The 13,085-nt window shown below is 38.4% G+C and overlaps 1 protein-coding gene across 2 annotated transcripts in view; it reads left to right on the top strand.

The window, feature by feature from the left end:
• MCCC1 (methylcrotonyl-CoA carboxylase subunit 1) overlaps positions 1 to 13,085 on the top strand; it is a 64,048-nt gene that overhangs the window by 30,347 nt on the left and 20,616 nt on the right. For both annotated transcript variants that reach the window (XM_067738169.1, XM_067738170.1), the window contains 3 exons: positions 712 to 823; positions 2,372 to 2,453; positions 10,333 to 10,460. In XM_067738169.1, coding sequence (XP_067594270.1) covers positions 712 to 823; positions 2,372 to 2,453; positions 10,333 to 10,460 — 322 coding nt within the window. The remainder of the gene's footprint in view (positions 1 to 711; positions 824 to 2,371; positions 2,454 to 10,332; positions 10,461 to 13,085) is intronic.

Below are 13,085 nucleotides of genomic sequence, written 5' to 3'. Positions count from 1 at the left end.
CGCCACCAGGGAAGTCCTGCATTTACTCTTAATATGATTTCTGATAATTTTACTATTTTACACTCAACATTAAAGTTCCTGGGCTTCCCTGGTGGCGCAGTGGTTGAGAGTCTGCCTGCCAATGCAGGGGACGCGGGTTCGTGCCCTGGTCCAGGAGGATCCCATATGCCGTGGAGCGGCTGGGCCCGTGAGCCATGGCCACTGAGCCTGTGCTCCGCAATGGGAGAGGCCACAACAGTGAGAGGCCCGCGTACCGCAAAAAAAAAAAAAAAAAGAAAAAAAAAAGAAAATAAAGTTCCTTATCTTGTTTTTTATGATTTAATTTTAGTATATTCTTAAAAAACGAATGATCCATATAAATTTATTTCTTAACCTTTCTACGGATGAGCCATTATAATTTCCAGTCTGCCTTAGTTTATAAAATCTGACTGTAAGAGTTGCTTTTTTAAAATCCCCTGATCATAAAAATGTGTTTTCATTGACTTTTTGAGGATACATGAATTGTGACTGTAACTTGTAATTCTGATGTATTCAGATTTATCAGTCTTTTCCTTGGCAGTTTGTACTTGTGACTTGCCCCTACTGTGAGGTCATAAATATGGTCTCCAGTGTTTTCTGTCTTTTCTTATTTCTCACTCATTTCATATATATAATTTTTTTTCTTGAATGTTCAACCTACAAATGGAAACTTCTCATTGGGTTTTTAAATAGGCATGTGGAAGTCCAGGTGTTTGGTGACCACCATGGCAATGCTGTGTACTTGTTTGAAAGAGACTGTAGTGTACAGAGGAGACATCAGAAGATCATTGAGGAGGCCCCAGGGGTAAGGATCTTGTAAAGAAATTTGTCAACTTCTGTATATTGTAAATCTCAGTCACTGACTTTTGGGTCAGAAATCTGTGAAGCTAGTATTCCCCCAAAGTCCTGCTGAACAACCATTCCCCAGTAGTAATACAGCCTCACTGCAGTGTTGGGGATGAGGAAGGGTTGATATTCTGGGGCTGCCATACTGAGGGCGCACTAAGACCATGATCCTTCTGGGTGGTATCTGGGAAAATCTGCTCTGATCCAAGTAGTATCTGACTTACAGTGAACAGCTACCATTTCCATGCAGATTTTAAATTGTAATTAACTAGTGTGTTTGAGGAATGGAATGGTCTTGTTCATTGAATGTATTTTTTATGAAGAACATTCTTTTAACTGGTGTTTCAGATGTTCTTAAAATATATTAGTCATCTTCCCAACTTGAAGGTTATGTTGTATAGAGGAGAGATTTGGATTTGCTCTTATTTGGCCACTTTTGCCCCCTTATAATTGTTTACATCTGAGTCTACCTCTTGATTGACTCAGGTCATCACCCAGGTCAAGGCCTACTCCTAGGATTACCTATTTTCAGATTCACATTTCTTTGGAATCTGCTACTGCCGTAGGCCTCTTGTCCAAAGTTATATGCATGTTTTTTTCAATATGTATTTCTAAAAGGTCAGAGATCTAAGGTTTCTGATTAATCAGTTAGTTATTCTCATACTGTATTCAAAATTCAATTTCTGTTGCAGAGTACATTATACCATCTGAAGTAAATGTCAACAATAATTTCAATAAAGCCTTATTTTCAAGCAGTGACTGCTTAAATAAAAATCTGTAGAGAGCTATTTAACAGTGTTAAAAGGCTTTGCCTACTTATTGATAAACATTTTATGAACATTTTTTTTTTGGCCGCGCCATGCACGGCACGCAGGATCTTATTTCCCTGCGCCCCCTGCAATGGAAGTGCGAAATCTTAACCACTGGACCGCCAGGGAAGTCCCTGAACCTTTCTTATTAACTTGTAATCTCAACATTTACCATTATTCCAAGATAATTATTGGGCATATGACCCAGATTGCTTTATCATCTTGAAACAAATAGAGATTCAAAGTTTTTTTATTGATATATGTAATTTTAAGTGGACATATGATCATGAGAGTTATTTTGGGGAATTCTGTGGCAGTCCAGTGGTTAGGGCTAAGTGCTTTCACTGTTGTGGGCCTGGGTTCCATCCCTGGTTGGGGATCTAAGATCCTGCAAGCCGCACAGCACGGCCAAAAAAAAAAAGAAAAGATAGTTATTTTGTAGGTACAAGGGACAGAGATATGTCATTATGCTAAGTAATATCTGCAATTCATAGAAATTACTAACAGAATCATTAAACTTTGGTATAGTTGAACTGTGGTATAAGAAAGTATTTCATGCTGAAATGTACAACGTTAGATATTTATCCTTATCTCTTTAATGCAATATTTGATACATAGAAATGTACTATTGAATCTTAATGGAAACTTCGAGTAGAACAAAGTACTAATGGAAATTTATTTCAAATATTTTTTCATAGCCTGGTATTAAACCTGAAGTAAGAAAAAAGCTCGGAGAAGCTGCGGTCAGAGCTGCTAAAGCTGTAAATTATGTTGGCGCAGGTACGTCACGACTGGCTTCTAACAGAGGAGGAGGAAAATTCATTTGTGTTTTGAAAGAGAAACGAGACATACAGCTCTGAAATCATAGGCTTTCAAACTTTTTTGACTATATCCACATTAAGAAGTACATTTTACGTTGAGAACCAGGATGTAAATGTGCTTATGTTTGTATACATGTATATCGGGGGAAAAACGTCACTAAACAGTACTTAGCCTAATTCTGTATAATGCTATTTGATATTTTCTATCCTATTTTGAAATAAAATCGCTAAAATGATTTTTTTGCGTTTTTCGAAATTAGTAAACTTAAATGTTTTAGAGCAGTTTTAGGTTCACAGCACAATTGAGCAGCAAGTTCAAAGAGTTCCCACACCCCGCGTCCCCCCGCAACATAGCCTCCCCGACTGTCGACATCCTGCACCAGAGCAGTGCTTTTGTTACAACTGATGAACCTACATGGACACATCATTATCACCCAGAGTCCATAGTTTACATTAGGGTTCGCTCTTGATGTTGTACATTCTGTGAGTTTGAAGAAATATATAATGACACGTGTCCAACATGTAAACACCATTGTAATATCTTACAGAATAGTCTCAGTGCCCTAAATATGCTCTTCATTCCTCCCTGCCTCCAACCCCTGACAACCACTGATCTTTTTATTGCTTCTATAGTTTTGTCTTTTCTAAAATGTTACATAGTTGGAATCATACAGTATGTAGTCTTTTCAGGATGGCTTCTTTCACTTAGTAATATGTATTTAAGTTTCCTCCATATCTTTTCATGGCTTGATAGCTCATTTCTGTTTAGTGTTGAATAATATTCCATTGTCTGGATGTACCACAGTTTACTTATCTTCTGACCTACTGAAGGACATCCAAGTTTGGTAATTATAAATAAAGCTACTATAAACATCTGTGTACAGGGTTTTGTGTAGACACAGCTTCAATTCATTTGGGTAAATACCAAGAAGTATGATTGCTGGATCACATGGTAAGAGTATGTTTAGTTTTGTAAGAAGCTGCCAAAGTGTTCCAAAGTGGCTGTACCATTTTGCATTTCCACCAGCAGAGTATGAGAGTTCCTGTTGCTCCACATCCTCACCAGCATTTGGTATTGTCAGTGTTCCAGATTATGGCTATTCTAATACGTGTGTAGTGGTATCTCAGTGTTTTAATTTGCATTTTCCTGATAACATATGACATGGAGCATCTTCTCATATGCTTACTTGCCATCTGTATGTCTTTGGTGAGGTGTCTCTTCAGGTCTTTGCCCATATTTTTTTTTTAATTAATTTATTTATTTATTTATTTTTTGGCTGTGTTGGGTCTTCGTTTCTGTGTGAGGGCTTTCTCTAATTGCAGCGAGCGGGGGCCCCTCTTCATCGCGGTGCGCGGGCCTCTCGCTGTCGCGGCCTCTCTTGTTGCGGAGCACAGGCTCCAGACGCGCAGACTCAGTAGTTGTGGCTCACGGGCCTAGCTGCTCTGCGGCATGTGGGATCTTCCCAGACCGGGGCTCAAACCCGTGTCCCTTGCATTGGCAGGCAGATTCTTAACCACTGCGCCACCAGGGAGCCCTGCCCATTTTTTAATTGGGTTGTTTGCTTTCTTATTTTCGAGCTTTAAGGTTTCTTTATATATTAGATAACAGTCCTTCATCAGATGTACCTTTTGCAAATATTTTCTCTCAGTCTGTGGCTAGTTTTTGCATTCTGTTGACATTGTCTTTCGCCAAGCAGAAGTTTTTAATTTTAGTGAAGTTCAGTTTATCAATTATTTTTTTCATGGATCATGCCTTTGCTGTTGTATCTAAAAGGACATCACCATGCTCAAGGTCAACTAGGTTTTTTCCTGTGTCGTCTTCTAGGAGTTTTATGGTTTTGTGTTTTACATTTAGGTCTTTGAACCATTTTGAGTTAATTTTTGTAAGGTCTGTGTTGAGATTTTTTTTGCATGTAGTTGCCCAGTTGTTCCAGCACCGTTTCTTGAAAAGACTGTTTTTTCTCCATTGTATTGCCTTTGCTCCTTTGTCAAAGGTCAGTTGTCTATATTTATGTGGGTCTATTTCTGGACTCTCTATTCTGTTCCACTGATCTATTTGTTCTCTCACTGGTACTTCACTGTTTTGATTACTGTAGCTTTATAGTAAGTCTTGAATTCAGATAGTGTCAGTCTTCCCATTTTGTCATTTTGTCATTTTGTCAGACTGAGTTGGTTATTCGGGTCTCTTGCCTCTCCGTATAACCGTTAGAATCAGTTTTCTGATATCCACAAAATAACTTGCTGGGATTTTGATTGGGGTTGCATTGACTCTATATAACAAGTTGGGAAGAACTGATGTCTTGACAATGTTGAGTCTTCCTACCCATGAACATGGAATATTTCTCCATTTATTTAATTCTTCTTTGACTTCTTTTACCAGAATTTTATAGTTTCCTCATGTAGATCTTATACATATTCTGTTAGATTTATACCTATTTCATGGGGGAGTGTGCTAATGTAAATAGTATTGTGTTTTTAATTTCAAATTCAACTTGTTTGCTGGTATGTTGGAAAACAATTGACTTTTGTATATTAACCTTGTATCCTGCAACAATGATGTGGTCACTTATCAGTTCCAGGAGGTTTTTTTGTCAACTTTTTTGAATTTTTTATAAAGATGATCAAGTCATCTGTGAACAGTCAGTTTTATTTCTTCTTTCCCAATCTATATACCATTTATTTCCTTTTCTTGTCTTACTGTATTAGATAGGACTTCTCGTATGATGTTGAAAAGGAGTGGTGAGAGTGGACATCCTTGCCTTATTTCTGATCTTAGGGGGAAGGCTTCTAGTTTCTCACCATTAAGTATGATGGTAGCTGTAGGTTTTTGTAAATCTTCTTTATCAAATTGAGGAAGTTCCCCTCTGTTCCTAGTTTGTTGAGAGTTTTTATTATAATTGGGTACTAGATTTCATCAAATGCTTTTTCTGAATTTATTGATATGATCACATGGTTTTTCTTTAGCCTATTGATGTGATAGATTACACTAATTGATTTTCTAATGTTGAACCAGCCTTGCATACCTGGGATAAATCCTACCTGGTCATGGTGGGATTTTTATACATTGTTGGATTTGATTTGCTAATATTTTCCTGAGGATTGCTTCATCAGTGTTCTTAAGAGATATTGGTCTGTAGTTTTCTTGTAGCATCTTTGCTTTTGGTATTAAGGTAATGCTGGCCTCATAGAATGAGTTAGGAAAAACTCTATGTTCTGGAAGAGATTGTAGAAAATTGGTATAAATTCTGCCTTCAGTGTTTGGTAGAATTTACCAGTGACCCAATCTGGGCCTGCTGCTTTCTGTTTTGAAGGTTATTAATGATTTATCAATCTCTTTAATAGATATAGGCCTATTTAAATTGTCTGTTTTTTGCTTGTGTGAGTTTTGGCAGATTATGTCTTTCAAGGAATTGGCCCATTTCATCTAGGTTATTAAATTTGTGAGCATAATGTTGTTAATAATATTCCTTTATTATCCTTTTAATGTTCATAAGGTCTGTAGTGATGTTCCTTCCTTCATGTCTGATGTTAGTAATTTCTGTCCTCTTTTTTTCTTAGATAGCCTGTCTAGAGGCTTATCACTTTTATTGATCTTTTCAAAGAACCAACTTTTGGTTTTGTTGATTTTTTTTTCTATTTTCTGTCTTCAGTTTCATGAATTTCTACTCTATTATTTATTTTCTTCTGTTTGCCTTGGAATTAATTTGCTTTTCCTTTTTTGGTTTCCTAAAATAGAAACTTAGATTAATTTTAGATCTTTCTTCTCTTCAAATATATGGATTCAATGCTATACTTTGCCATCTAAGTACTGCTTTCTATGCATCTCACAAATTTTGAAAAGTTGTATCCTCATTTTCATCTAGTTTAAACAATTTTTAGATTTCTTTTGAGATTTCTTCTTTGACACGTGTTATTTAGTAGTGTGTTGTTTAATCTGCAAGTATTGGGGGATTTTTTCCAGCTATCTTTCTGTTATGATTTCTAGTTCAATTTACTGATTTTTAGTTTAATTGTGGTCTGAGAGCAGACATTATATGTTATCTATTCTTTTAAATTTGTTAAGGTCTTTTTTATGGCCCTGAATGTGTTCTGTCATGGTGATTGTTCCATGCAAGTATGACAATATGTAATCTGCTGTTGTTGGATGAATTAGTCTATAGATGTCAATTATTCCATTTTATTGACTGTGCTATTGAGTTCATCTATGTCCTTACTAATATTCTGCCTGCTGGGTTTATCGATTTCTAATAGAGGGGTATTAAAGTCTCCAATTGATTAGTGGATTCATCTATTTATTCTTGCAGTTCTTAGTTTTTACCTGATGTATTTTGACACCCTGTTTTCAGATGCGTAAACATTAAGTATTGTTACATCTTGGATTATTGACCCTATTTCATTTCCTTCTCTATGAAGAACTTCTTTTAACATTTCTTGCAGGGCAGGTCTACTGCCAATAAACTCTCTCAATTTTTGTTTATCTAAGATAGTCTTTATTTCTCCTTCACTTTGGAAGGATAACTTAACAAGATACAGAATTATAGGTTGATGATTTTTTTTGTATACTTGGCTGAGTTTCTTGATAGATTTTTGAAATTTATTTATTTATTCATTCATTTATTTATTTTGGCTGTGTTGGGCCTTCGTTGCTGCACATAGGCTTTCTCTAGTTGTGGCGAGCAAGGGCTACTCTTCGTTGCGGTGCATGGGCTTCTCGTTGTGGTGGCTTCTCGTTGTGGAGCACGGGCTCTAAGCACGCAGGCTTCAGTAGTTGTGGCTTGCTGGCTCTAGAGCGCAGGCTCAGTAGTTGTGGCGCATGGGCTTAGTTGCTCCGCGGCATGTGTGATCTTCCCGGACCAGGGCTCGAACCCGTGTACCCTGCATTGGCAGGCGGATTCTTCCGTTGCGGAGCACAGGCTCCGGATGCGCAGGCTCAGCGGCCATGGCTCATGGGCCCAGCCGCTCCGTGGCATGTGGGATCTTCCCAGACTGGGGCACGAACCCGTGTTCCCTGCATCGACAGGTGGACTCTCAACCACTGCGCCACCAGGGAAGCCCGGCAGGCGGATTCTTAACCACTGTGCCACCAGGGAAGCCCTTGATGGTTTTTTTAGACAACACTTTAAATAGTTCACTCTGCTGTCCTTGGTTGCATGGTTTCTGAGGAGAAGTCAGATGTAATTCTTATCTTTTCTCCTTTATAAATAAGGTGTGTTTTTTTCCTTGGGTTCTTTCAGGATTTTTGATTTTCTGTACTTTGAAAATGATATTATAGGTATAGTTCGCCTAGGTATAGTTTTTCTGGCATTTATCCTGCTTTGTGTTCTCTTACCTCCCTGGATCAGTGATTCAGTGTCCAACATTAATTTTTAGTCATTATTGCTTCAGATACTGCTTTTGTTCCTTTCTTTACTTATCTAATGGTATTCCCATTATGCATATGTTACACCTTTTCTAGTTCTCCACAGTTCTTGGATATTCTGTGCTGTTTTTTTTCAGTCTTTTTTCTCTTTGATTTTAATTTTGGAAGTTTCTGTTGTCATATCCTCAAGCTCAGAGATTCTTTCCTTGGCTGTGTGCAATCTACTGATAAGTCCATCAAAGGCATTCTTCATTTCTCTTATGGTATGTTTGATCTGTAGAATTTTTTTTTTCTTTCTTAAAATTTCCATGTCTGGGCTTCCCTGGTGGCACAGTGGTTGAGAGTCCACCTGCCGATGCAGGGGACACGGGTTCGTGTCCCAGTCCGGGAGGATCCCACATGCTGCAGAGCGGCTGGGCCTGTGAGCCATGGCCGCTAAGCCTGCGCGTCCGGAGCCTGTGCTCCGCAATGGGAGAGGCCACGACAGTGAGAGGCCTGCGTACCGCAAAAAAAAAAAAAAAAAATTCCATGTCTACTTATATTTAACTGTTCTTACATGTTGTGTACTTTTTCCATTAAAACCCTTAACATATTAATTAAAGGGTTTTTAAATTCTATCAGGTAATTATGATATCAGATAATTATATAATTATAATTATCAGATAATTATCAGATAATTATGATATCAGATAATTATGATAATTATAATTCTATCATATCTGAGTCTGGTTATGATGCTTTTTCAGTCTCTCTAAACTGTGTTTTTTGCCTCTTAGGATGCCGTGTAATTTGTTCTTGATAGCCAGACGTTGATGTACCAGGTAAAAGGAACTGTGGTAAATAGGTCTTTAGTAGTGTAGTGGTTAGGTACAGGGAAGGTGAAATGTTCTATAGACCTGTGATTTAGTCTAAGTCTTTTGGTGAGCTTGCGCTCTGAACTGTGAACTTCATCAGTGTTTTTCAGTTGGTTTTTGTTTATTTGTTTTTTATTTATTCCCTTATGTGGGACAGAATGGCTGGAGTTGTGTATTTCTCTTCCCTCAATTACATTAATTAGGCCCTGATAAAATCCCAATAGTTTAGGCTGTAATAAAATAGTTTCTCTTAAGGACGGATCTTGTTCAGAAGAACAGAACTCTGGCATACTTCATATGGTTCGTTTTCCCCTCCCACTGCTGGGAACTCAAGGGGTTTTTTTCTCCAATGTTCACTGTGAGGACCTGGTAGAGCTTCTGGAGGTAAAACTTATAAAAGTGTTCGGAGCTCCCTATAACTTGGTCCCCCCTGGAGTTTTTAACTCTTGGAACTGTCCACACTGAGCCTCCAGCAATTTGTCAATTACAGTCCAGGTTTTCCTTCTCCAGTATGTGTTCCCGCAGAGGTTTTTGCTCATGGGTTTCTGTTCCAATAAGTTGTGAATCTCTGTTTTCACCTTTCTGTCTCTCTAATTTGGGGGGCAGCGGCTTGCCTTGTAACCTCATGTCTGTGACGCATCTAAGAAGAGTTGTTGATTTTTCATCTTATTCAGCATTTTCTTGTTGTCAGAATGGAATGGCAACTTCTAAGTTCCTTCCATGCTGGGCAAGAAACTGGAAGTCTTCACTAAATTTTTACAATCCACTAATAGGTTGTGATCCACAGTTTGAAAAGCAAGTTTTAAATTATATGGAATTAGCCTTAGGCTAAGTGAAAAAAATTCAAACACAAAAGACTGTATACTATATTATTTTATTTATGTGACATTCTAGAAAAAAACTGTGATAGAAAGCAGACCAGTGATTGACTGGAGCTGGGGCCTGGGGAAGGGACTGACTGCAAAGGGAACAAGGGAATGTTTTGGATGATGGAAGTATGTTGTATTTTCATTGTGGTGGGGGTTATATGACTGTATTCAATTGCTGAAACTCAGCACACAATATTTAAAATAGATAAATTTTACTGTCTGGAATTATACCTTAATAAAGTTGGGGGAAGTGTAGTACTTAATAGAATGTCACTAGATAAGACTAACATAGTGTTAGTTACTAAGTAATCTCCCAGTGGGTCACTAGAAAAAGGACTTTTAAAGACACTTCCAAAGCGCACAGTCAGGAGAAAAAAATGTTGTGTTTTCCTCCACAGAGTTAGAGTGAGATGGGATGTCACAGTGAGGTTTCCAGGGATCTTGGTACACAGAAGCAGTAACACATGGTCCAACCATGTTCTAACTGCTACAACAGTTGAGACTGATTCATAACCTGGGCTTACCATTTGCTTGAAACCTCAGATATACTTTTCTATTGTTAAATTTCATGTGGCTCCATATTTTTGATTGAGAATCATTTGCTGCTACAAAATGTGAGATGTTTTCTTCATGAAATGCAAAATGTTTACCATTGAATGAAGGCAGCTGTAAAACTTGATATAATCTATCAAGAAAGATTTTGATTCCTACTGATTATATACTGTTGAAATGTGACCCACTGTATTTTGTATTTAGGAACCGTGGAGTTTATTATGGACTCAAAGCACAATTTCTACTTCATGGAGATGAATACAAGGCTGCAAGTGGAACATCCTGTTACTGAGATGATCACAGGAACTGACTTGGTGGAATGGCAGCTTAGGGTGGGAGTAATTTTTCTGTTAAAAATCAGTGTCAAAAAAAAAAAAAAAAAATCAGTGTCGAGGGGCTTCCCTGGTGGCGCAGTGGTTGAGAGTCCGCCTGCCGATGCAGGGGACACGGGTTCGTGCCCTGGTCCGGGAAGATCCCACATGCCGCAGAGCGGCTGGGCCCGTGAGCCATGGCCACTGAGCCTGCGCGTCTGGAGCCTGTGTTCCACAACGGGAGAGGCCACAACAGTGAGGGGCCCGCGTACCGGGAAAAAAAAAAAAAAAAAAATCAGTGTCGAGAATACATTCCCTTCTTAAAACCTCTTAAAAGGAGGCATTGCTTTGGACAAGGGTTCAATTCTTAGTGGTTGTCATGAGGATAGGAAAATGGGAGGTTAAAGGTGGCATTACATTTGATGCACTTTATGGACTCAGATTCCTAATCTGTCACTTACCATCTTTCCCCCTTAGACATGGGGCAGCCAGCAGGCGAACTGCTGTCACTGAGGCTTGCTTGTGACTACACTGTCTCAACACAAAACCTTGTGCCCTGAGACTACATCATTCAGGTCCAGGCCATCATGAGATTTTAGAGGCAGGACAGATGCTAGCCAAGGTGAAATAAGCTAAGGAAAAGATGGGAATGAAGAGCCAAGGGAAGGGTCTAGATTAACAGAGGGGTCCACGTGCAAGTGCTGACAGACTGTTGATGGCCCATGAAGGGATAAATGTAGCCACTCAGAGTAAACGTTTAGAAAATTTTAAAGCACTTTAACATTTCTGTGACACATCTACTGAATTTTACTGAAATCTTAAGTCTACAGCTGTTCTTCACTGGCCTGAATCTGAGTTCTACAAGCTTATTCCTTCAAATATTAATGATAATAACTTAGTCTGTTTTGTTCTCTTTATTGAAAACAGTAGATTTTTACAACCTGTTGTTTAATATAAAAAATGTTTTTAAGTAGTATGAATATTCTTGATCTCTGTAGGATTCTTGGTTCTTTATATATCCTGAAACGAAATTATTTTTTCCACGTTGTGATGCTAAAGTCGTGATTATTTTGATAATTTTGTCTTTGCAGAACTTCTGTGGACAATAATATAACGTTCCTTTTGCTGGTTCTTTGGAGATGATTGGTGGTTTTAATTAAGCCATAAGATTATTCTGGGCCTTCTGGGCATTGGGAGCTAATGAAAACCAGGCACATCAGGCTAGTAAGTGTTAGTAAGTGTCAGGAAAACTGTAGCGGGTTTAGAAACTTTTGGAAAGAGTGCTTATGTTTCCAGAATTCAAGGAAAAGAATATTTTTTTCTGAAGCGGTAACCACGAGAGTCCAGAATTTTGAAATCATGAAGGATAAAGGGTTTCCAAGGATTAAAGAGGAGAAAGCTTTTGGACATTAGAGGGACGAGCAGACATTTATTCTGCAAGTCAAGAAACTGTAAGAGCTCTAGAAAGAAAAATAGGGTTTTATCATCTGGGGAGGGTTTCTAGAACTTAGGGATGCCATTGGACCCTGTTTACAGTGTTCAAGGTACTTTGGAGTCTGGCTTCCAAACAGAGGTAAAACAAGGGGCCTCTCCATGTGGTGAGGCAAGAGTTCAAGCTCCAGGACCTGTCTGTGGAGTCACCAGCTTCCTAGAGCAAGGGTGCAATGATGTGAGCACCCAGCTGCAGGTTCAGATGGTTAGTGGTTTCAGGAGAGGCTGGTGAAATATCCAAGGTCCGGGGCTTCCAAAGAGTCAATGTCTAAGCCCCAGAGAACTCAGATGGTACCATTTTCTAAGTACCCAGAGGCATGGTTGGGTCAGTCTCTTCTGGGCCCATATAGAAACCAACTTCAGAGGAAAACAGATAGGCAAAGATAGCCAGGTTGAAATTGCGCTATGTAGTCAGCAATAAGATCACATCTTAGAATACGGACATATGGTCATTCTTTTCCTTTTTATACTAAAACAAATAGAATTCTATTTTTTTTGGAAATAGAATTCTTTATCAGAACATTAAAGAGTATTTTATTATAAAGGATAAGAATGAAATGATAATAGCTAACACTTACATAGTGCTTACTTTATGCCAGGCATTTTTCTCTGAAGCATTAAGAGGTTACAGAAACTTACCCAGAATATGAGTATGCCCAGAACAGAATAAGTATAGAGACAGAATTTGAACCCAGGCAATACGGCTGCAGAGTCTTTGGTTCCAAACACCATGGCATAAAGCCATTCAATTTAGTCCATTTTCCTTTCATTTTCACTGTTGTGGTTCCTGATTTTTCTTATCTACAGATTTAAAGAGATGAGACCTTTGCTTGTTTTACACTTACCTGTCTAGTTCAGTGTGCTGCTCAGTTAGAGTTTTTCCCTGTATCTTTTGCCATCTCAGTTTGTCGTTTTCTCATCTTGGAGGAAAACTTAAGGGAAGAGAGAAGAGAGTGACAGTGTGCCCTCCAATAGCCTTTTCCAAGTTATATTAGTTGAAGAGAGATTTGTTGTATTAGTATATAAGAGCCAAAATAATAATAATATCAGTAGTGGTAAACAATGCTGATCATCCTGTTTATAATCTGGTATCTTGCAATAAACATAACAAAATTTTAAGAACATCATGTTCCTCTGTTTTGCTTGATCACTTGG

Source organism: Pseudorca crassidens, chromosome 5 (genome assembly GCF_039906515.1).
Source record: "Pseudorca crassidens isolate mPseCra1 chromosome 5, mPseCra1.hap1, whole genome shotgun sequence".
NCBI lineage: Eukaryota > Metazoa > Chordata > Mammalia > Artiodactyla > Delphinidae > Pseudorca > Pseudorca crassidens.
The sequence above is the reverse complement of the archived record's forward strand: the minus strand, read 5'-3'. Positions and strand labels throughout refer to the sequence as shown.